Genomic DNA, 22,166 nt, shown 5'->3' with positions numbered 1-22,166 from the left:
CTGCACCTTAACACAACATAAACACAACAGAACAAATACCCAGAATCCCATGCAGCCCTGACTCTTCCGGGCTACATTATACACCCCTGCTACCGCCCCAACCCCAACCCTGCTCCCTCACACATCAACCCCCCCCTCTGTGCGTCGGTTGAGGTGAAGAGTTAGGGCTGCATGGGATTCTGGGTATTTGTTCTGTTGTGTTTATGTTGTGTTACGGTGCGGCTGTTCTCCCGAAATGTGTTTGTCATTCTTGTTTGATGTGGGTTCACAGTGTGGCGCATTATTAGTAAGAGTGTTAAAGTTTTTTATACATCCACCGTCAGTGTAACCTGTGTGGTTGTTGACCAAGTATGCATTGCTGTCACTTACGTGTGCAAGCAGAAGCCCCATACAACGTGTGGCTGGGCCGGCACATTGATTTTAGTGGGCGCTAAATGCTGTACCATCACGGCAAGTTCGAGAGAACAGTTGCCTTGACAATCATAGTCTGCCGGAAAAATCGGGAGGGTTGACAAGTACGACGCTGTCACTCGCCATTCATATAAAGCCCGCAGTGTTATTTCATTTTAAATTTCAAAATAATTTTGTGGCTCCCATTGTTTTCTTTAATTTGTGAAACTGGTCAAAATGGCTCTTTGACTGGTAAAGGTTTCCGACCCCTGGTCTAGTCTCTTACGTGAATGAGATAAATAATATTTGATATTTTACGCTAATGTGTTAATCATTTCACACATAAGTCGCAAACTATGAAAAAAAACTGCAACTTATAGTCCGAAAAATACGGTATCATTTAGTGGTCAAGCAAACCCAATTATGCATACCATGTCTGCCTCCTAACTTCTACTCTATTATAAGGAGCTTGTATTCCCTATCTTTTCTTTTTATATCAATTTATTTAGTTCCTCCCTCCATTTAATTTATTCCACTTTTTATAAGTTGTCTAGTTGATTAATTCTGACATCTGTCTCTCCTACTCTTGTACGACATCATTGTATTAGTACTGTATGTATATATATATATTTACACCTATGTAATATATGTGCTGCTTCTGCCAGCAGGAGGCGACACACACTCGGTCAAAGTCGTAGATGTTTTTTGTCTTCTAGTTGGCATTACTCTCTTCATGCAATAACTAGGAGTATCATTTTAAAAATGTCTGGAAATATTGTCATAAAAGTAAAAAAAAAAAAAACAAGCATGCTGAGGTGTGCCTGCCACAGCTCACAATAAAACAGCAAAAACGGTTTAAAGTGTCTTTTTATTTTCAGCCTGTCAGTGATGGTGAGGTCAAGTTTGTGTCTTAAAATATACAAAAACTACATTAAAGAAGTGACCTAAAATACTTTTTTTTACATGTTTATATACACATGAATCATTGTCATCTTGGAATGTAAAGGTTTTGGAAAAAAACACCACATGGACACACGGCTGGTGTCTTGGCTCAGTAAGCAGGGGGGGGTTGGCGGGTTCAGTTCTCTGTGTCCGAGGAGTCCGAGGTCTCGGCCAGACGGGTCTGCCGCTTGCGCACGTTCCAGTGCAGACACTGTGCCAGGCTCTCGAACCAGTCGTAGACCAGGTCGTGGCAGCAGATGGACGGCACCGGGTAGCACGACGTTGTGATCTTGATGCTGAGGGCACCCAAAACGAGGTCAGAATGACAGAAGAAAGGTTTGATCATTTTGGGGACGGCGTGGTTCAATCCCCACCTTCTCAGTGGAGATCTCCCTGACCTACTCAGTGTCCGCTCTGAGATTGGTAGGTTGTGAGTTCAAACCCCGGCCTAGTCATACCAAAGACTATAAAAATGGGAGGCATTACCTCCCTGCTTGGCACTCAGCATCAAGGGGTGGAATTGGGGGTTAAATCACCAAAATGATTCCCGGGCGCGGCACCGCTGCTGCTCACTGCTCCCCTCACCTCCCATGGGGTGATCAAGGGTGATGGGTCAAATGCAGGGAATAATTTGGTGAGGGGAGCAGTGAGCAGCAGCGGTGGCCACGCCCGGGAATAATTTTTTGGGTGATTTAACCCCCAATTCCAAGCCTTGATGCTGAGTGCCAAGCAGGGAGGTAATAGCTCCCATTTTTATAGTCTTTGGTATGACTCGGCCGGGGTTTGAACTCACGACCTACCCATCTCAGGGCGGACACTCTAACCACGAGGCCACTGAGGAAGTGAAGTAGTACAAAGAGAGACCCACCAGTCGCTGTGCTGGATCTCTTGTCTCTTCCTGCCGTCAAAGGACACCCAGGCGGTGTTCCTGGCGTCGGGTGACAAGGTGATCTGGATTGGCGAGATAACAAAAATGTATTTTGTGGCGTTTGGACAGTGTGAGGTGTTGGCCCCGACACGCACCATGAGCTCCACTCCGGCAGGGACCACGATGGGCCTGAAGGACAGCGAGTGTGGACATATGGGGGTCACCATGATGGCCGGCACGTTGGGGTGAATCATGGAAGCCCCCGCCGCCGCCGCGTAGGCCGTGCTGCCGGTGGGCGTGGACACGATCACACCTGATGGCGGAAAGACAGCGTGGCGAACGTTGGCCGACGTCAGCGGGGTCTGTTGTCTTACCGTCTCCTTGCACGGACGTGATGAGACGTCCGTCCAGGTACAGGTCCACGTTGGACAGGTAGGACGACGGCCCGCGGTCCACCACCACCTCGTTCAGCACCTGCACACACGCTTCGTTATTGCTTTGAGGAGTTTTACGGTCACGCCGTCTGCAGCATCACTTTTTAGGGTCATGCACGTCTCACACCTGCTGTGTGTTTTGCTTTTTCTTGGGTTTTTATTACTTTTCTGTGCGACACTTATTCCATGGGAATTAACACACACATTCACACACTGATGGCATTTAATGCAAATTCAGTGGAATTTCAACCTGTGCACAGTGGACATTTTTAACCATTTTTTGGTTGACCTTGTCGGAGGCAGATATTTACATATATCCGAATTTTAGCGTTACTTATTTTCTTTCATAGTCATATTTGAAAACAGCTCGTGTTTTCCATTTATTCTCTTTCTGTTTCTCTGCAAGTAACCTGTGTGTGTTAACCTTGAATTCTTTGGAATGTGTTTTGACTAGCATGTGTTTTGACTAGATCAGGGGTCGGCAACCCCTGATCTTTAGCGCCGCCCTAGTGGCTCTCTGGAGCTTTTTAAAAAATGTATTAAAAATGGAAAAAGATGAGGGAAAAACAATCTATTTTTTGTTTTAATATGGTTTCTGTAGGAGGACAAACATGACACAAACCTCCCTAATTGTTTCAAAGCACACTGTTTATATTAAACATGCTTCACTGATTCGAGTATTTGGCGAGCGCCGTTTTGTCCTACTAATTTTGGCGGTCCTTGAACTCGACTTTCTAGGACGTGTTTTATGCCACTTCTTTTTCTGTCTCATTTTGTCCACCAAACTTTTAACGTTGTGCATGAAAGGTGAGTTTTGTTGATGTTATTGACTTGTGTGGAGTGCTAATCAGACATATTTTCTCACTGCATGACTGCAAGCTAATCGATGCTAACATGCTATTTAGGCTAGCTATATGTACATATTGCATCATTATGCCTCATTTGTAGCTATATTTGAGGTCATTTAGTTTCATTTAAGTCCTCTTAATTAAATTTACCGTATTTTCCGCACTATTAGCCGCACCTAAAAACCACAAATTTACTCAAAAGCTGACAGTGCGGCTTATAACCCGGTGCGCTTTATATATGGATTAATATTAAGATTCATTTTCATAAAGTTTAGGTCTCGCAACTACGGTAAACAGCCGCCATCTTTTTTCCCCGTAGAAGAGGAAGCGCTTCTTCTACGCAAGCAACCGCCAAGGTAAGCACCCGCCCCCATAGAACAGGAAGCGCTTCTTCTTCTACTGTAAGCAACCACCCGCCCCCGTAGAAGAAGAAGAAGCGCGCGGATATTACGTTTCATTTCCTTTGTGTGTTTACATCTGTAAAGACCACAAAATGGCTCCTACTAAGCGACAGGTTTCCGGTTCATGAAAAGACGCAATCTCTCCATCCGCACACGGACTACTATTTCACAGCAACTGCCTAAAGACTTTCAAGAAAAGCTGGCTATTTTCCGTGCATATTGTAAAAACAAGATAGCTGAAAAAAAGATCCGGCCAGAGAACATTATCAACATGGACGAGGTTCCACTGACTTTTGATATTCCTGTGAACCGCACTGTGGATACAACGGGAGCACGTACGGTGAATATTCGCACCACAGGGAATGAGAAGTCATCCTTCACTGTGGTTCTAGCTTGCCATGCTAATGGCCAGAAACTTCCACCCATGGTGATATTCAAAAGGAAGACCTTGCCAAAAGAGACCTTTCCAGCCGGCGTCATCATAAAAGCTAACTCGAAGGGATGGATGGATGAAGAAAAGATGAGCGAGTGGTTAAGGGAAGTTTACGCGAAGAGGCCGGGTGGCTTTTTTCACGCAGCTCCGTCCATGTTGATATACGACTCCATGCGCGCCCACATCACGCTGGTTTTTAATATATTATTAAAGTTTGACTGACCTATCTGACTGTTTTTTTGACATTCCTTTAGCGCAGTTAGATGCGGCTTATAACACGGGGCGGCTTATAGGTGGACAAAGTTTTGAAATATGCCGTTCATTGAAGGCGCGGCTTATAACCCAGGGCGCCTTATGGTGCGGAAAATACGGTATATCTCATGACACACTATCTGTATGTAATATGGCTTTTAATTTTTTGCGGCTCCAGACATATTTGTTTTTGTATTTTTGGTCCAATATGGCTCTTTCAACATTTTGGGTTGCCGACCCCTGGACTAGAGAGAGGAGAGAGGGTTTTGGGGTCGGGAAGACAGACCATTTTGGCGGCGCGATAGAATGTTCTATGCTGGACTGGTCTCAAATGTATATCTGCAAAGCTTTGCCAATATATTACAAAATACCTATTCTGTCTCTGGTGGTTTTTCAACTCAGCTTTAAGTGTCGTAAAGAGCTTGGGAGCGACTTGTGACTTGAATTCCCTGGGAGGAACAACTGGTCCAAAACGCAACAATTTGGGGGCCTCGTCCGGGCGACACGCTGAGAATTGGACACCTCTTACACTCTTCTGGACAGACTCACTAGCGGCCAAATATAAAACAAGGTAAGCAGAGCCTTTTTCTAAAATCTGCTTTAGGAGTCTGTCTTGAAGTATGTACCGTATTTTCCGCACTATAAGGCGCACCGGATTATTAGCCGCACCTTCAATGAATGGCATATTTCAAAACTTTGTCCACCAATAAGCCGCCCCGGACTATAAGCCGCGCCTACGCTGCGCTAAAGGGAATGTCAAAAAAACAGTCAGATAGGTCAGTCAAACTTTAATAATATATTAAAAACCAGCGTTCTAACAACTCTGTCCCAAAATGTACGCAAATGTGCAATCACAAACATAGTAAAATTCAAAATAGTGCAGAGCAATAGCAACATAATGTTGCTCGAACGTTAATGTCACAACACACAAAATAAACATAACGCTCACTTTCTGAAGTTATTCTTCATTCGTAAATCCTTCGAATTCTTCGTCTTCGGTGTCCGAATTGAAAAGTTGGGCAAATGTGGGATCCAAAATGGCCGGTTCCGTCTTGTCGAAGTCATCGGAGTCAGTGTCGCTGTTGTTGTCCAGCAGTTTTGTGAATCCTGCCTTCCGGAAAGCTCGGACCACAGTTGTGACCGAAATATCTGCCCAGGCATTTACGATCCACTGGCAGATGTTGGCGTATGTCGTCCGGCGCTGTCTGCCTGTCTTAGTGAAGGTGTGTTCGCCTTTGGTCATCCATTGTTCCCACGCCGTTCGCAGTCGTGCTTTAAATGCCCTGTTGACACCAATATCCAGCGGTTGGAGTTCTTTGGTTAATCCACCCGGAATGACGGCGAGTGTTGTATTTGTGTGCTTCACTTGTTTTTTGACACCATCTGTGATGTGGGCGCGCATGGAGTCGTATATCAACATGGACGGAGCTGCGTGAAAAAAGCCACCCGGCCTCTTCGCGTAAACTTCCCTTAACCACTCGCTCATCTTTTCTTCATCCATCCATCCCTTCGAGTTAGCTTTTATGATGACGCCGGCTGGAAAGTTCTCTTTTGGCAAGGTCTTCCTTTTGAATATCACCATGGGTGGAAGTTTCTGGCCATTAGCATGGCAAGCTAGAACCACAGTGAAGGACGACTTCTCATTCCCTGTGGTGCGAATATTCACCGTACGTGCTCCCGTTGTATCCACAGTGCGGTTCACAGGAATATCAAAAGTCAGTGGAACCTCGTCCATGTTGATAATGTTCTCTGGCCGGATCTTTTTTTCAGCTATCTTGTTTTTACAATATGCACGGAAAGTAGCCAGCTTTTCTTTAAAGTCGTTAGGCAGTTGCTGTGAAATAGTAGTCCGTGTGCGGATGGAGAGATTGCGTCTTTTCATGAACCGGAAACACCAAGAAGCACCACCTTTAAAATCATCCAGGTGAAGTTCGCTTGCTAGCTTTGTTGCCTTCATTCGAATAGTGATGGTGCTGACACTTCTGCTTGCTGCTCTCTGCTCAACAACCCACTGTTCGAGTTTGTCCTCCAACAGTTGCCATCTTGCTTTGTTCCCTCGGAAACTCTGTTTTGTCTTCTTTACCTGGCGCAGGTCATCTTCTTGCTTCCTCCACCTACGCACCATTGATTCATTTATGTTATATTCTCTTGCTGCTGCTCTATTTCCGTGTTCTTCGGCATGACTTATTGCCTTAAGTTTAAATTCTGCGTTATACGCGTGTCGCTTAGTAGGAGCCATTTTGTAGTCTGGTCTTTACAGATGTAAACACACAAAGGAAATGAAACGAAAATCCGCGCGCTTCTTCTTCTTCCGGGGGCGGGTGGTTGCTTACAGTAGAAGAAGAAGCGCTTCCTGTTCTATGGGGGCGGGTGCTTACCTTGGCGGTTGCTTGCGTAGAAGAAGAAGCGCTTCCTGTTCTACCGGGAAAAAAGATGGCGGCTGTTTACCTAAGTTGCGAGATCGAAACTTTATGAAAATGAATCTTAATATTAATCCATATATAAAGCGCACCGGGTTAAAATCCGCACTGTCAGCTTTTGAGTAAATTTGTGGTTTTTAGGTGCGGCTAATGGTGCGGAAAATACGGTAAGTCAAACACGGTTTGTACCCCAGACACAGAGTGGACATTTTGATAGATTGATTGCATTTTGCCTTGTCCGCCATTGCATATGGTGGCCAACTCATGTCATTGCGTCTTAAATCTTTCACCTGTGACTAGAATAGTTGGAGGTTCAAGTCCTTTCATATGTTATATTCTTGGGTTTGAGTCCGTTTGAATAATATGATAAAGATGGAGGTTCAAGTCCTTTCGTATGTTATATTCTTGGGTTAGAGTCCGTTTGAATAATATGATAAAGACGGAGGTTCAAGTCCTTTCGTATGTTATATTCTTGGGTTAGAGTCCGTTTGAATAATATGATAAAGATGGAGGTTCAAGTCCTTTCGTAGGTTATATTCTTGGGTTAGAGTCCGTTTGAATAATATGATAAAGATGGAGGTTCAAGTCCTTTCGTATGTTATATTCTTGGGTTAGAGTCCGTTTGAATAATATGATAAAGATGGAGGTTCAAGTCCTTTCGTAGGTTATATTCTTGGGTTAGAGTCCGTTTGAATAATATGATAAAGATGGAGGTTCAAGTCCTTTCGTATGTTATATTCTTGGGTTAGAGTCCGTTTGAATAATATGATAAAGATTTAGGTTCAAGGTCCTTTCGTATGTTATATTCTTGGGTTCAAGTCCGTTTGAATAATACGATAAAGATAGATTACCGTGACGGGCTGCTTCACTGACGAGTAAGCAAATAGTCGGGTGTGGCTCGCCCTGGGGGTTTGGTCTCCCCTAAAAGAGTTCTGGGTTCAAGTCCTTTTGTATGATACAATAAATAGCACGGGTGAAGATTGAGAAAAAATAGACGAGATGGCCACGGAATGTGATGGCGGTTGGGGAGAGAGTGTGATGAATGTATTGTTGTCAACAATGAAATTAGCCTTTTTAGGCCTTCTCTATCGATGCAAGTCATTCCGGGGCAAACATTAGTCCACAAGTGGGCTCCAACTCCGCGGTAACAAATCCTGGACTCCTCGGCCACACCAAAATACGCCAAACTGTCTGAAAATAGAGCCCCAAAAGGCTTCTCATTCCCTGGGAACACCTGCTGGACTCCTCGCCGTCACCAAAATACACCAAGATGTCTCAATATAGGGCCCCAAAAGGCCTCTCATTCACCAGGGAACACCTGCTGGACTCCTCGGTTATCCCAAAATACACGAATCTGTTTAAAAAGTGTGTCTATTGCTGTCATAAGACACTTGTGCAACAGCCAGGGTTTTTTTTTTCTCTTAAGTCGGGTCTCTATAGAAAACACTTGGAAATATGGCATTTATTTATGGGTGCAATTGCGACAAAAGTCCACACGAGGGCTCCAATTCCCCACTGTTTTTGTTGACCTTTTGGCCTTCTCTACCGCTGCAAGTCATTCCGGGGCAGTATTGTTTTTAAACGTTAGTCCACAAGTGGGCTCCAACTCCGCGGTAACAAATTCTGGACTCCTCGGCCACACCAAAATACGCCAAACTGTCTGAAAATAGAGCCCCAAAAGGCTTCTCATTCCCTGGGAACACCTGCTGGACTCCTCGCCGTCACCAAAATACGCCAAACTGTCTCAATATAGGGCCCCAAAGGCCTCTCATTCACCCGGGAACTCCTGCTGGACTCCTCGGTTAGCCCAAAATACACAAATCTGTTTAAAAAGTGTGTCTTTTGCTGTCATAAGACACTTGTGCAACAGCCAGGGTTTTTTTTCTTAAAGGGGAACATTATCACCAGACCTATGTAAGCGTCAATATATACCTTGATGTTGCAGAAACAAGACCATATATTTTTTTAACTGATTTCCAAACTGGGGCTCTCTTGGTTGACAAGACTCTGCAGCATCGCGTGGACATCGGGGGCGGTACCACTGGATTGGCAGACCAGGGTGGTGGTTCCTCTCTTTAAGAAGGGGAACCGGAGGGTGTGTTCTAACTATCGTGGGATCACACTCCTCAGCCTTCCCGGTAAGGTCTATTCAGGCTACGCCGGATAGTCGAACCTCGGATTCAGGAGGAACAGTGTGGTTTTCGTCCTGGTCGTGGAACTGTGGACCAGCTCTATACTCTCGGCAGGGTCCTTGAGGGTGCATGGGAGTTTGCCCAACCAGTCTACATGTGTTTTGTGGACTTGGAGAAGGCATTCGACCGTGTCCCTCGGGAAGTCCTGTGGGGAGTGCTCAGAGAGTATGGGGTATCGGACTGTCTGATTGTGGCGGTCCGCTCCCTGTATGATCAGTGCCAGAGCTTGATCCGCATTGCCGGCAGTAAGTCGGACACGTTTCCAGTGAGGGTTGGACTCCGCCAAGGCTGCCCTTTGTCACTGATTCTGTTCATAACTTTTATGGACAGAATTTCTAGGCGCAGTCAAGGCGTTGAGGGGATCCGGTTTGGTGGCTGCAGGATTAGGTCTCTGCTTTTTGCAGATGATGTGGTCCTGATGGCTTCATCTGGCCAGGATCTTCAGCTGTCACTGGATCGGTTCACAGCCGAGTGTGAAGCGACTGGGATGAGAATCAGCACTTCCAAGTCCATGGTTCTCGCCCGGAAAAGGGTGGAGTGCCATCTCCGGGTTGGGGAGGAGATCTTGCCCCAAGTGGAGGAGTTCAAGTACCTCGGAGTCTTGTTCACGAGTGAGGGAAGAGTGGATGGTGAGATCGACAGGCGGATCGGTGCGGCGTCTTCAGTAATGCGGACGCTGTATCGATCCGTTGTGGTGAAGAAGGAGCTGAGCCGGAAGGCAAAGCTCTCAATTTACCGGTCGATCTACGTTCCCATCCTCACCTATGGTCATGAGCTTTGGGTTATGACCGAAAGGACAAGATCACGGGTACAAGCGGCCGAAATGAGTTTCCTCCGCCAGGTGGCGGGTCTCTCCCTTAGAGATAGGGTGAGAAGCTCTGTCATCCGGGGGGAGCTCAAAGTAAAGCCGCTGCTCCTCCACATCGAGAGGAGCCAGATGAGGTGGTTCGGGCATCTGGTCAGGATGCCACCCGAGTGCCTCCCTAGGGAGGTGTTTAGGGCACGTCCGACCGGTAGGAGGCCGCGGGGAAGACCCAGGACACGTTGGGAAGACTATGTCTCCCGGCTGGCCTGGGAACGCCTCGGGATCCCCCGGGAGGAGCTGGACGAAGTGGCTGGGGAGGGGGAAGTCTGGGCTTCCCTGCTTAGGCTGCTGCCCCCGCGACCCGACCTCGGATAAGCGGAAGAAGATGGATGGATGGATGGATTTCCAAACTCTAAATGGGTGAATTTTGGTGAATTAAACGCCTTTCTAATTTTTGCTCTCGGAGCGTTGTGATGTCACATTGGGAAGCAATCCGCCATTTTCTCAAACACCGAGTCAAATCAGCTCTGTTATTTTCCGTTTTTTTCGACTGTTTTCCATACCTTGGAGACATCATGCCTCGTCGGTGTGTTGTCGGAGGGTGTAACAACACGAACAGGGACAGATTCAAGTTGCACCAGTGGCCCAAAGATGCGAAAGTGGCAAGAAATTGGACGTTTGTTCCGCACACTTTACCGACGAAAGCTATGCTACGACAGAGATGGCAAGAATGTGTGGATATCCTGCGACACTCAAAGCAGATGCATTTCCAACGAAAAAGTCAAAGAAATCTGCCGCCAGACCCCCATTGAATCTGCCGGAGTGTGTGAGCAATTCAGGGACAAAGGACCTCGGTAGCACGGCAAGCAATGGCGGCAGTTTGTTCCCGCAGACGAGCGAGCTAAACCCCCTGGATGTCTTGGCTCACACCGTCCCTTATGCCACCGAAGATGATCAAGAGAAGAATATCGACCCTAGCTTCCCTGGCCTGCTGACATCAACTCCAAAACTGGACAGATCAGCTTTCAGGAAAAGAGCGCGGATGAGGGTATGTCTACAGAATATATTAATTGATGAAAACTGGGCTGTCCGCATTCTCAAAGTGCATGTTGTTGCCAAATGTATTTCATATGCTGTAAACCTAGTTCATAGTTGTTAGTTTCCTTTAATGCCAAACAAACACATACCAATCGTTGGTTAGAAGGCGATCGCCGAATTCGTCCTCGCTTTCTCCCGTGTCGCTGGCTGTCGTGTCGTTTTCGTCGGTTTCGCTTGCATACGGTTCAAACCGATATGGCTCAATAGCTTCAGTTTCTTCTTCAATTTGGTTTTCGCTACCTGCCTCCACACTACAACCATCCGTTTCAATACATGCGTAATCTGTTGAATCGCTTAAGCCGCTGAAATCCGAGTCTGAATCCGAGCTAATGTCGCTATAGCTTGCTGTTCTATCCGCCATGTTTGTTTGTATTGGCTTCACTATGTGACGTCACAGGAAAATGGACGGGTGTTTATAACGATGGTTAAAATCAGGCACTTTGAAGCTTTTTTTTAGGGATATTGCGTGATGGGTAAAATTTTGAAAAAAACGTCGAAAAATTAAATAAGCCACTGGGAACTGATTTTTAATGGTTTTAACCATTCTGAAATTGTGATAATGTTCCCCTTTAAGTCAGGTCTCTCTATAAAGAACACTTGGAAATTAAAGCTGCAAGCAGCGTTGGTCGGGCCCGCGTATTTGGCAGGTGCTAGTCCTAAGTGTCCCAATGCTTTTGTCCAGTTTTCGTCCTAAGTGTCCCAATACTTGTGTCCAGTGTAGGTGTCCCAATACTTTAGTCCAGAGGTAGTCCTAAGTGTCCCAATACTTTTGTCCAGTTTTAGTCCTAAGTGTCCCAATACATTTGTCTAGTGGTAGTCCGAAGTGTCCCAATACTTTTGTCAAGTTGTAGTCCTTAATGTCCCAAAACGTGTGTCAAGTTTTAGTCCCAAGTGTCCCAATAGTGTTGTCCAGTTTTCGTCCAAAGTGTCCCAATACTTGTGTCAAGTTTTCGGCCTAAGTGTCCCAATACTTTTGTCAAGTTTTATTTCCAAGTGTCCCAATACTTTTGTCCAGTTTTCGTCATAAGTGTCCCAATACTTTTGTCCAGTTTTGTTCGTAAGTGTCCCAATGCCTTTGTCCAGTTTTAGTCCTAAGCGTCCCAAAACTTTTGTCAAGTTGTAGTCCTAATTGTCCCAATACTTTTGTGCAGTGTAAGTGTCCCAATACTTTTGTCCAGTGTAAGTGTCCCAATACTTTTGTCCAGTGTAAGTGTCCCAATACTTTTGTCCAGTGGTAGTCCTAAGTGTCCCAATACTTTTGTCCAGTTGTAGTCCTCCAACCTTCCCAGTGGGAGTTACAGGCAGTTTTGTCATTTTTTTCTTCCGAGGAGCATTTTTTTCTGCGTTTTATTAAAAAATTGCGGTAGAGCGCAATTTTGAGATTTGGGGTTAGGTTTTTTTTATTAGATCGCAATTTTTGCCAGTCCTGATGTGTGTGTTCAGTTTGGTGTGTTTTGAAGCATGTTAAGGGGGTCAAATTACAGCTCAAAGAGACAAAAATGACTGTTTTAGTACATTTTTGTCTTGAAGGGGGAATTGCCTACTTCCTGTTGATTTTTTTGATTGAGACTTACATAGAGGTATTTCTTTCATGTCTCTACGACATTTGTACTGGGAGTTAGAGGCAGTTTTCCTTCTAGGGGGCGCTAGAGTGCAGTTTTGAGTTTTGGGGTTTGATGTTTTTACCAAAAAGTTTTGTTCGCGTTTATTTATGTGTGCGTCAAATTTGGTGAGTTTTGCAGCATGTTAAGGGGGTCAAATTACAGCGCAAAGCTGCGGAAGAATAATAATAAGAAGAAGAAAGAATAAAACGTTACAAATTCAATAGGTCCTTATGTCCCATTGTAAAAGGACTCCCGTTGGGATTCCTTTTACAATGGGCCATGCGGGCCCTAATAATGCATTTATTTATGGGTGCAATTGCGACAAAAATCCACACGAGGGCTCCAATTCCCCACTGTTTTTGTTGACCTTTTGGCCTTCTCTACCGCTGCAAGTCATTCCGGGGCAGTATTTTATTTTTTTTTAAATACGTCAAACTGTCTGAAAATATGGCCCCAAAAAGGCCTCACATTCCCCGGGAACACCTGACTGACGCCTCGGCGTCACCGAAATACGCCAAAATGTCTGAAAATAGGGCCCTTAATGACATCACTTGGCCCGTTTTTTTAGGTTTCACTTGCGGGAATTAAATGCTCGTTCCCAAGCATTTTCGCCACAGAGTGATGGTACCCTAAAATGATGACACTTAGAAAAAATCCCGACTTCGACTTTTCTAGTGCTGGTACACTAAATTGTGACACTTAGAAAAAAATCCCACCATTCTTAAATTACAGTGGCCTAGTGGTTAGAGTGTCCGCCCTGAGATCGGTAGGTTGTGAGTTCAAACCCCGGCCGAGTCATACCAAAGACTATAAAAATGGGACCCATTACGTCCCTGCTTGGCACTCAGCATCAAGGGTTGGAATTGGGGGTTAAATCACCAAAAATGATTCCCGGGCGCAGCACCGCTGCTGCCCACTGCTCCCCTCACCTCCCAGGCGGTGATCAAGGGGATGGGTCAAATGCAGAGGACAAATTTCACCACACCTAGTGTGTGTGTGACAATCATTGGGACTTTAACTAACTTTTAACTTAACATGAGAGTCAATATTACTCCCTGCTTTTACCCTAAATGTACACTTGGGCAAATTTACAGCCTTTTTTTGGTGACTTCCAGCAAGGAGAGGGACTCATTTTGAGTTGTGCATTCCTCCATCACATGCCCAGATAATTCCCAGCATGCAACACACTACAGCAGGGCTATTGAGGCCACACTAGTATTTGAGCCCAAGGACTTCATCCAGTCAGGTAAGTGTTGATGGGGTAAGTATATTTGATCTATGGTATTTAAGTGTAATTGCTTGTTACTGTATGACTGTAGACTACTCCAGCAGACTTACACTCAAGCTAGCTAGCTGTTCCTGTACTTGTTCCACGATTTTGGGGCCAATATCTCTAGCTAGCTAGGTTTAGACCGGGCTTTCTGCTGCGCCGCTCCCAGCCTGTGGAACGCTCTCCCTGACCACCTGAGGGCACCACAGACTGTGGATGCTTTTAAAAAAGGCTTAAAAACCTTCTTTTTTTTCCTTTTTTTTAAAGGGGGGAAAAAGCCTTTTTTCTTTAAGATATATGCATACTAGTTCTAGCTATTTGGCTGTTCTACTTTTATTTTTATTTATTTCTATTTTATTTATTTATTTTTTAATACACTGTAGCACTTTGAGGTTGATTACTCAATGTAAAGTGCTTTTTACAAATAAAATCTATTATTATTATTATTATGTCGCACCACAGTCTCATAATGAACCAGAAATATTTCTCCGTTAGCCGTGATGCTAATTGTCTCTATGTTAAGAAGGAATATATTTGCATTGAAGTGGTGAACTTATTTTTAGCATGTAAAACCTTGCCTCATACCTGCCAACTTTTGAAATCAGAAAAACCTAGTAGCCAGGGTCCAGGGGCCGCAGGACCCGGTAGGTCCAGGACAAAGTCCTGGTGGGGGGGTTCAGGCTTCGCCCCCCGACGCAAAATGATTATTAGCATTCAGACAGGTTAAAATGTTGCTAAAACCATCACTTTTCTATCAGTCACAGTGACTTTTCAAAACAAAAATATTACAGCAAAAATCATATGGGTTGATTGACATGTTTATTCTGTAAGCTAACTTCAATAGTTTGAAATTATTTTGACAGTTAATGCCAGTTATCCTGTCAACCTTTCACAAGACTTCAATTTGTTAATTGAAAGTATAAACAGTATAAACAACTTTTACAGTAAACAAATGGTAAAACAGTACTAAATAATTCCATTTAAAAAAAAAATTGGTGTCATTATTAACTTTCTGTCCAAGCTTGTATAATCTACTGCCTTGTTCAATTGTAAAAAATATTCTGTGCCTAAAATTCACATTTCTATCACAATTATCATACTGTAAACATGGTAAGCTAACTTCATTAAAATTAATAGTCCTGTCAATAGCATGGAATTACAATTCAAATGTAGTTTTTTTGTAAGCCTTTCAAAAGAATTCAAAATATGAAAAATTAATGAAAATTAATTGAAGCCATCAGACACTTGAAAAGTGGCACATCACATCTCTAATGTAATCATTTTAACTTTTCAACAGAAATAGCACTGCAAAAATATTAAGGACATACTTCCGTATTTTGGTAGTTATGCTGTCAACATTTAACAAGATTTCTTCAACTTGGACTTGAAAGCATAAATAGTATAAACACTTTTAACAGTATAACAGTACTAAACAATTCCAATAGATAACATTGGTGTCATTACCTTTTTGTGGCTAAAATCCGAAAAACGTTGAAAGTTTTCCACTTGTATCGCTAGCAACGGCATTAGACTTGTGTTTTTTTGTCCCAACGTGGTCTTTTACATCGCTAATTCCTCCGTGTCCGATCGAAAAATCTTGTCTGCACAAGGTGCAATTTGCGTAGTTTTCACCCTTTTTGGAACGGATAATTATTCCCGGATAGGCTTTTGAATATTCTTCACGGAATGACTGCAGTTTTCTTTTCGGTTTAAGACTCGTTTGCGATTTTTCTCCGGCTGATTCCATGATCGTTCGCTCGTTTGGAAACAATGGCAACTGGTGCCTCGTGCTTGGCAGCGGTGCTATAAATAGCCTCGCGGAATGGCTCGATAGGAAGTTACGGGAAGCAGGTCGAATGTCATTGTTGTTACGCGATTTCGTGAATAAAACTTTAAAAAAAAAAAAAAAATTTAATTAATGAAAAACCGTATTTTTTATCACTGCAACCGTAACCCGGAATAGGTTGATGAAAACCGTACTAATTACGGGAAAACCGGAGTAGTTGGCAGGTATGTTGCCTTAACTGTTAAAAAAGGTGTGATGATGACCCTGGAACAGACTATTTCTATTTCAAATGAGCTTAAGTGTGTGAATTATATTTATATAGCGCTTTTCTCTAGTGACTCGAAGCGCTTTTACATAGTGAAAGCCAATATCTGAGTTACATTTAAAGCAGTGTGTGTGGCACTGGGAGCAGGTGGGTAAAGTGTCTTGCCCAAGGACACAACGGCAGTGACTGGGATGGCGGAAGCGGGGATCGAACCTGGAACCCTCAAGTTGCTGGCACGGCCACGCTACCAACTGAGCTACATCACTTAACTGTTTCTTTGCGATATAGTGGTCAGGTGCGATATAACCACTGGGGGTCTCTACTTTACCAAGACAACCTCCTGCTGTAATCTCTACTAACGACACAAGATGGCAGTAGCTGCATGTGAAGTAGCTCTCTAATGTTGTGCTGCTGTGAAGGAAGCTTTACATTTATTGTGTAATTAATGCTGACTGAGCAGTTTTGTGTTTTGAAATACACTTCAATCAATCAATCAATCAAAGTTTACTTATATAGCCCTAAATCACGAGTGTCTCAAAGGGCTGCACAAGCCACAACCACATCCTCGGTTCAGCGCCCACATCAGGGCAATGAAAAACTCAACCCAATGAGATGACAATGAGAAACCTTGGAAAGGCCATAGTGGATCTAACATAATAGTGTGAGAGTCCAGTCCATAGTGGATCTAACATAATAGTGAGAGTCCAGTCCATAGTGGATCTAACATAATAGTGAGAGTCCAGTTCATAGTGGATCTAGCATAATAGTGAGAAAGTCCAGTCCATAGTGGATCTAACATAATATTGAGGGCAGTCCATAGTGGATCTAACATAATAGTGAGAGTCCAGTTCATAGTGGATCTAACATAATAGTGAGAGTCCAGTCCATAGTGGATCTAACATAATAGTGTGAGAGTCCAGTCCATAGTGGATCTAACATAATAGTGTGAGAGTCCAGTCCATAGTGGATCTAACATAATAGTGTGAGAGTCCAGTCCATAGTGGATCTAACATAATAGTGAGAGTCCAGTTCATAGTGGATCTAGCATAATAGTGAGAAAGTCCAGTCCATAGTGGATCTAACATAATAGTGAGAGTCCAGTTCATAGTGGATCTAGCATAATAGTGAGAAAGTCCAGTCCATAGTGGATCTAACATAATATTGAGGGCAGTCCATAGTGGATCTAACATAATAGTGAGAGTCCAGTTCATAGTGGATCTAACATAATAGTGAGAGTCCAGTTCATAGTGGATCTAGCATAATAGTGAGAGTCCAGTCCATAGTGGATCTAACATAATAGTGTGAGAGTCCAGTCCATAGTGGATCTAACATAATATTGAGGGCAGTCCATAGTGGATCTAACATAATAGTGTGAGAGTCCAGTCCATAGTGGATCTAACATAATAGTGTGAGAGTCCAGTCCATAGTGGATCTAACATAATAGTGAGAGAGTCCAGTCCATAGTGGATCTAATATAATAGTGTGAGAGTCCAGTCCATAGTGGATCTAACATAATAGTGAGAGTCCAGTCCATAGTGGATCTAACATAATAGTGAGAGTCCAGTCCATAGTGGATCTAACATAATAGTGTGAGAGTCCAGTCCATAGTGGATCTAACATAATAGTGAGAGTCCAGTCCATAGTGGATCTAATATAATAGTGAGAGTCCAGTCCATAGTGGATCTAACATAATATTGTGAGAGTCCAGTCCATAGTGGATCTAACATAATAGTGTGAGAGTCCAGTCCATAGTGGATCTAACATAATATTGTGAGAGTCCAGTCCATAGTGGATCTAACATAATATTGTGAGAGTCCAGTCCATAGTGGATCTAACATAATAGTGAGAGTCCAGTCCATAGTGGATCTAACATAATAGTGAGAGTCCAGTCCATAGTGGATCTAACATAATAGTGTGAGAGTCCAGTCCATAGTGGATCTAACATAATAGTGAGAGTCCAGTCCATAGTGGATCTAACATAATAGTGTGAGAATCCAGTCCATAGTGGATCTAACATAATAGTGTGAGAGTCCAGTCCATAGTGGATCTAACATAATAGTGTGAGAGTCCAGTCCATAGTGGATCTAACATAATAGTGAGAGTCCAGTCCATAGTGGATCTAATATAATAGTGTGGGAGTCAAGTCCATAGTGGATCTAACATAATAGTGAGAGTCCAGTCCATAGTGGATCTAACATAATAGTGTGAGAGTCCAGTCCATAGTGGATCTAACATAATAGTGTGAGAGTCCAGTCCATAGTGGATCTAATATAATAGTGTGAGTCCAGTCCATAGTGGATCTAGCATAATATTGTGAGAGTCCAGTCCATAGTGGATCTAACATAATAGTGTGAGAGTCCAGTCCATAGTGGATCTAACATAATAGTGTGAGAGTCCAGTCCATAGTGGATCTAACATAATATTGTGAGAGTCCAGTCCATAGTGGATCTAACATAATATTGTGAGAGTCCAGTCCATAGTGGATCTAACATAATAGTGAGAGTCCAGTCCATAGTGGATCTAACATAATAGTGAGAGTCCAGTCCATAGTGGATCTAACATAATAATGAGAGTCCAGTCCATAGTGGATCTAACATAATATTGTGAGAGTCCAGTCCATAGTGGATCTAACATAATAGTGAGAGTCCAGTCCATAGTGGATCTAACATAATAGTGAGAGAGTCCAGTCCATAGTGGATCTAATATAATAGTGTGAGAGTCCAGTCCATAGTGGATCTAACATAATAGTGAGAGTCCAGTCCATAGTGGATCTAACATAATAGTGAGAGAGTCCAGTCCATAGTGGATCTAACATAATATTGTGAGAGTCCAGTCCTTAGTGGATCTAACATAATAGTGAGAGTCCAGTCCATAGTGGATCTAACATAATAGTGAGAGAGTCCAGTCCATAGTGGATCTAATATAATAGTGTGAGAGTCCAGTCCATAGTGGATCTAACATAATAGTGAGAGTCCAGTCCATAGTGGATCTAACATAATAGTGAGAGTCCAGTCCATAGTGGATCTAACATAATAGTGTGAGAGTCCAGTCCATAGTGGATCTAACATAATAGTGAGAGTCCAGTCCATAGTGGATCTAATATAATAGTGAGAGTCCAGTCCATAGTGGATCTAACATAATATTGTGAGAGTCCAGTCCATAGTGGATCTAACATAATAGTGTGAGAGTCCAGTCCATAGTGGATCTAACATAATATTGTGAGAGTCCAGTCCATAGTGGATCTAACATAATATTGTGAGAGTCCAGTCCATAGTGGATCTAACATAATAGTGAGAGTCCAGTCCATAGTGGATCTAACATAATAGTGAGAGTCCAGTCCATAGTGGATCTAACATAATAGTGTGAGAGTCCAGTCCATAGTGGATCTAACATAATAGTGAGAGTCCAGTCCATAGTGGATCTAACATAATAGTGTGAGAATCCAGTCCATAGTGGATCTAACATAATAGTGTGAGAGTCCAGTCCATAGTGGATCTAACATAATAGTGTGAGAGTCCAGTCCATAGTGGATCTAACATAATAGTGAGAGTCCAGTCCATAGTGGATCTAATATAATAGTGTGAGAGTCAAGTCCATAGTGGATCTAACATAATAGTGAGAGTCCAGTCCATAGTGGATCTAACATAATAGTGTGAGAGTCCAGTCCATAGTGGATCTAACATAATAGTGTGAGAGTCCAGTCCATAGTGGATCTAATATAATAGTGTGAGTCCAGTCCATAGTGGATCTAGCATAATATTGTGAGAGTCCAGTCCATAGTGGATCTAACATAATAGTGTGAGAGTCCAGTCCATAGTGGATCTAACATAATAGTGTGAGAGTCCAGTCCATAGTGGATCTAACATAATATTGTGAGAGTCCAGTCCATAGTGGATCTAACATAATATTGTGAGAGTCCAGTCCATAGTGGATCTAACATAATAGTGAGAGTCCAGTCCATAGTGGATCTAACATAATAGTGAGAGTCCAGTCCATAGTGGATCTAACATAATAATGAGAGTCCAGTCCATAGTGGATCTAACATAATATTGTGAGAGTCCAGTCCTTAGTGGATCTAACATAATGGGGCTTAAAGTCATATCCAACAATTGCGACAACAACTTTTTACTGTCAACTGAGTTTCATTTTTAATGATGTCTGCCGGTGGTGTGCCTCCACATTTTGTCAACGCAAAAAATGTGCCTTGGCTCCAAAAAGGTTGAAAAACACTGCTCTAGTCTTCCACTTCTAACTCCTTCCCACCGAGACTACGCTCAGTCCGATCATCAAATAAAACGATCCTCCTGCAGACGTGCAGGTGGCCTTCCCGCGGCCGGCAAGGTGTGCTCACTGTCAGCAGAACGCGGCGCTGACGACGTCTGGCAGGTGCGCTGACGTCAGCAGACGTAAAAAGGCAGTAAAAATAACAGCGTGTTAACCCTCAGAGGTTAGACTGGAGCATTTCTGACAGCAGAATCAGCGGTTTTTTCTTTTTTTCCATGAGACACCTGGGAGGGGGGGCAGGCGAACTGATGAAAATGATCCACTGCAGCTGTCTGCGTTTGAGTGTGTGTGTGTGTGTGTGTGTGTGTGTGTGTGTGTGTGTGTGTGTGTGTGTGTGTGTGTGAGACAGCACACTCAATTAAACATCATTTTGGCGTTGACTACACTGTTGACGACAGCGTCTCCGAGGCAACCGGCTCAACAGAAGCGCACAACATCGCATCCACCCGTATCATCCCACGCCAGCTCTATTATGACTGTTGCCACGGCGACGCTGCTGATGATTTGCTGATTTCGGACGATGTTCGCGCACACGACAGCCTTTTCATATAAAGCGATAAAGGAATGGAACGGCCTCACAATCAAACTTGAAAAGTCCAACAGATGACTCTTCATCCACGATTGAAGTTAAAAAGTGGCTTTGGAGCAATCAATGCTGCTCACACGGTCAATAAGGTGGCCACTATGATTGACACATCAACTTAATGTGTAATATATTTATGCTTGAGAGCATTTTGTTGTAAACTGTGAGGTGTGTGTGTTAAAATCATGGTTCTTTTTACAAATGATGACAGATGTGAACAAGAGCATGTATTGTCCATGTCAGTGTTTTTCAACCACACTAGTGAGATACAGTCTGGTGTGCCGTGGGAGATGATCTAATTTCACCTATCTGGGTTAAAAATATTTTTTGCAAACCAGTAATTATAGTCTGTAAATGATGTGTTGTTGTTGTTGAGTGTCTGTGCTGTCTAGACCTCGGCAGAGTAACCGTGTAATACTCTTCCATATCAGTAGGTGGCAGCCGGCTTTGTAGATGTGGGTAACAGCGGGAGGCAGTGTGCAGGTAAAAAGGTGTCTAATGCTTAAACCAAAAATAAACAAAAGGTGAGTGCCCCTAAGAAAAGGCATTGAAGCTTAGGGAAGGCTATGCAGAACGACATAAAACTGAACTGGCTACAAAGTAAACAAAAACAGAATGCTGGACGACAGCAAAGACTTACTGTGGAGCAAAGACGGCGTCCACAATGTACATCCGAACATGACATGACAATCAACAATGTCCCCACAAAGAAGGATAAAAACAACTAATTGCTAAAACAAAGTAGATGCGGCAAATATCGCTCAAAGGAAGACATGAAACTGCTACAGGAAAATACCGAAAAAAGAGAAAAAGCCATTAAAATAGGAGCGCAAGACAAGAACTAAAACACTCCACACAGGAAAACAGCAATAAACTCCCAAAAATAAGTCAGGGTGTGATGTGACAGGTGGTGACAGTACACCTACTTTGAGACAAGAGCTATAGTGATGCATGCTTGGTTATGCTTTAAAGTCATATCCAACAATTGCGACAACGACTTTTTACTGTCAACTGAGTTTTGTTTTTAAGACAGATCCACTATGGACTGGACTCTCACTATTATGTTAGATCCACTAAGGACTGGACTCTCACACTATTATGTTAGATCCACTATGGACTGGACCCTCACATTATTATGTTAGATCCACTATGGACTAGACTCTCACAATATTATGTTAGATCCACTATGGACTGGACTCTCACACTATTATGTTAGATCCACTATGGACTGGACTCTCTCACTATTATGTTAGATCCACTATGGACTGGACTCTCACAATATTATGTTAGA

General features: G+C 43.4%; 1 protein-coding gene across 2 annotated transcripts in view; it reads right to left on the bottom strand.

Annotated features, from left to right (window-relative positions):
- Nucleotides 1-1,239: 1,239 nt before the first annotated feature.
- Nucleotides 1,240-22,166, bottom strand: part of nadkb (NAD kinase b) — a 62,373-nt gene continuing 41,446 nt past the window's right edge. For both annotated transcript variants that reach the window (XM_061978802.2, XM_061978804.2), the window contains 4 exons: nt 2,575-2,674; nt 2,356-2,513; nt 2,201-2,283; nt 1,240-1,628 (listed from right to left, as the gene is read on the bottom strand). In XM_061978802.2, coding sequence (XP_061834786.1) covers nt 1,469-1,628; nt 2,201-2,283; nt 2,356-2,513; nt 2,575-2,674 — 501 coding nt within the window. In that variant the 3' untranslated portion in view covers nt 1,240-1,468. The remainder of the gene's footprint in view (nt 1,629-2,200; nt 2,284-2,355; nt 2,514-2,574; nt 2,675-22,166) is intronic.

Source organism: Nerophis lumbriciformis, linkage group LG19 (genome assembly GCF_033978685.3).
Source record: "Nerophis lumbriciformis linkage group LG19, RoL_Nlum_v2.1, whole genome shotgun sequence".
Lineage (NCBI taxonomy): Eukaryota > Metazoa > Chordata > Actinopteri > Syngnathiformes > Syngnathidae > Nerophis > Nerophis lumbriciformis.
This window is presented reverse-complemented; position numbering and strand designations above follow the sequence as displayed.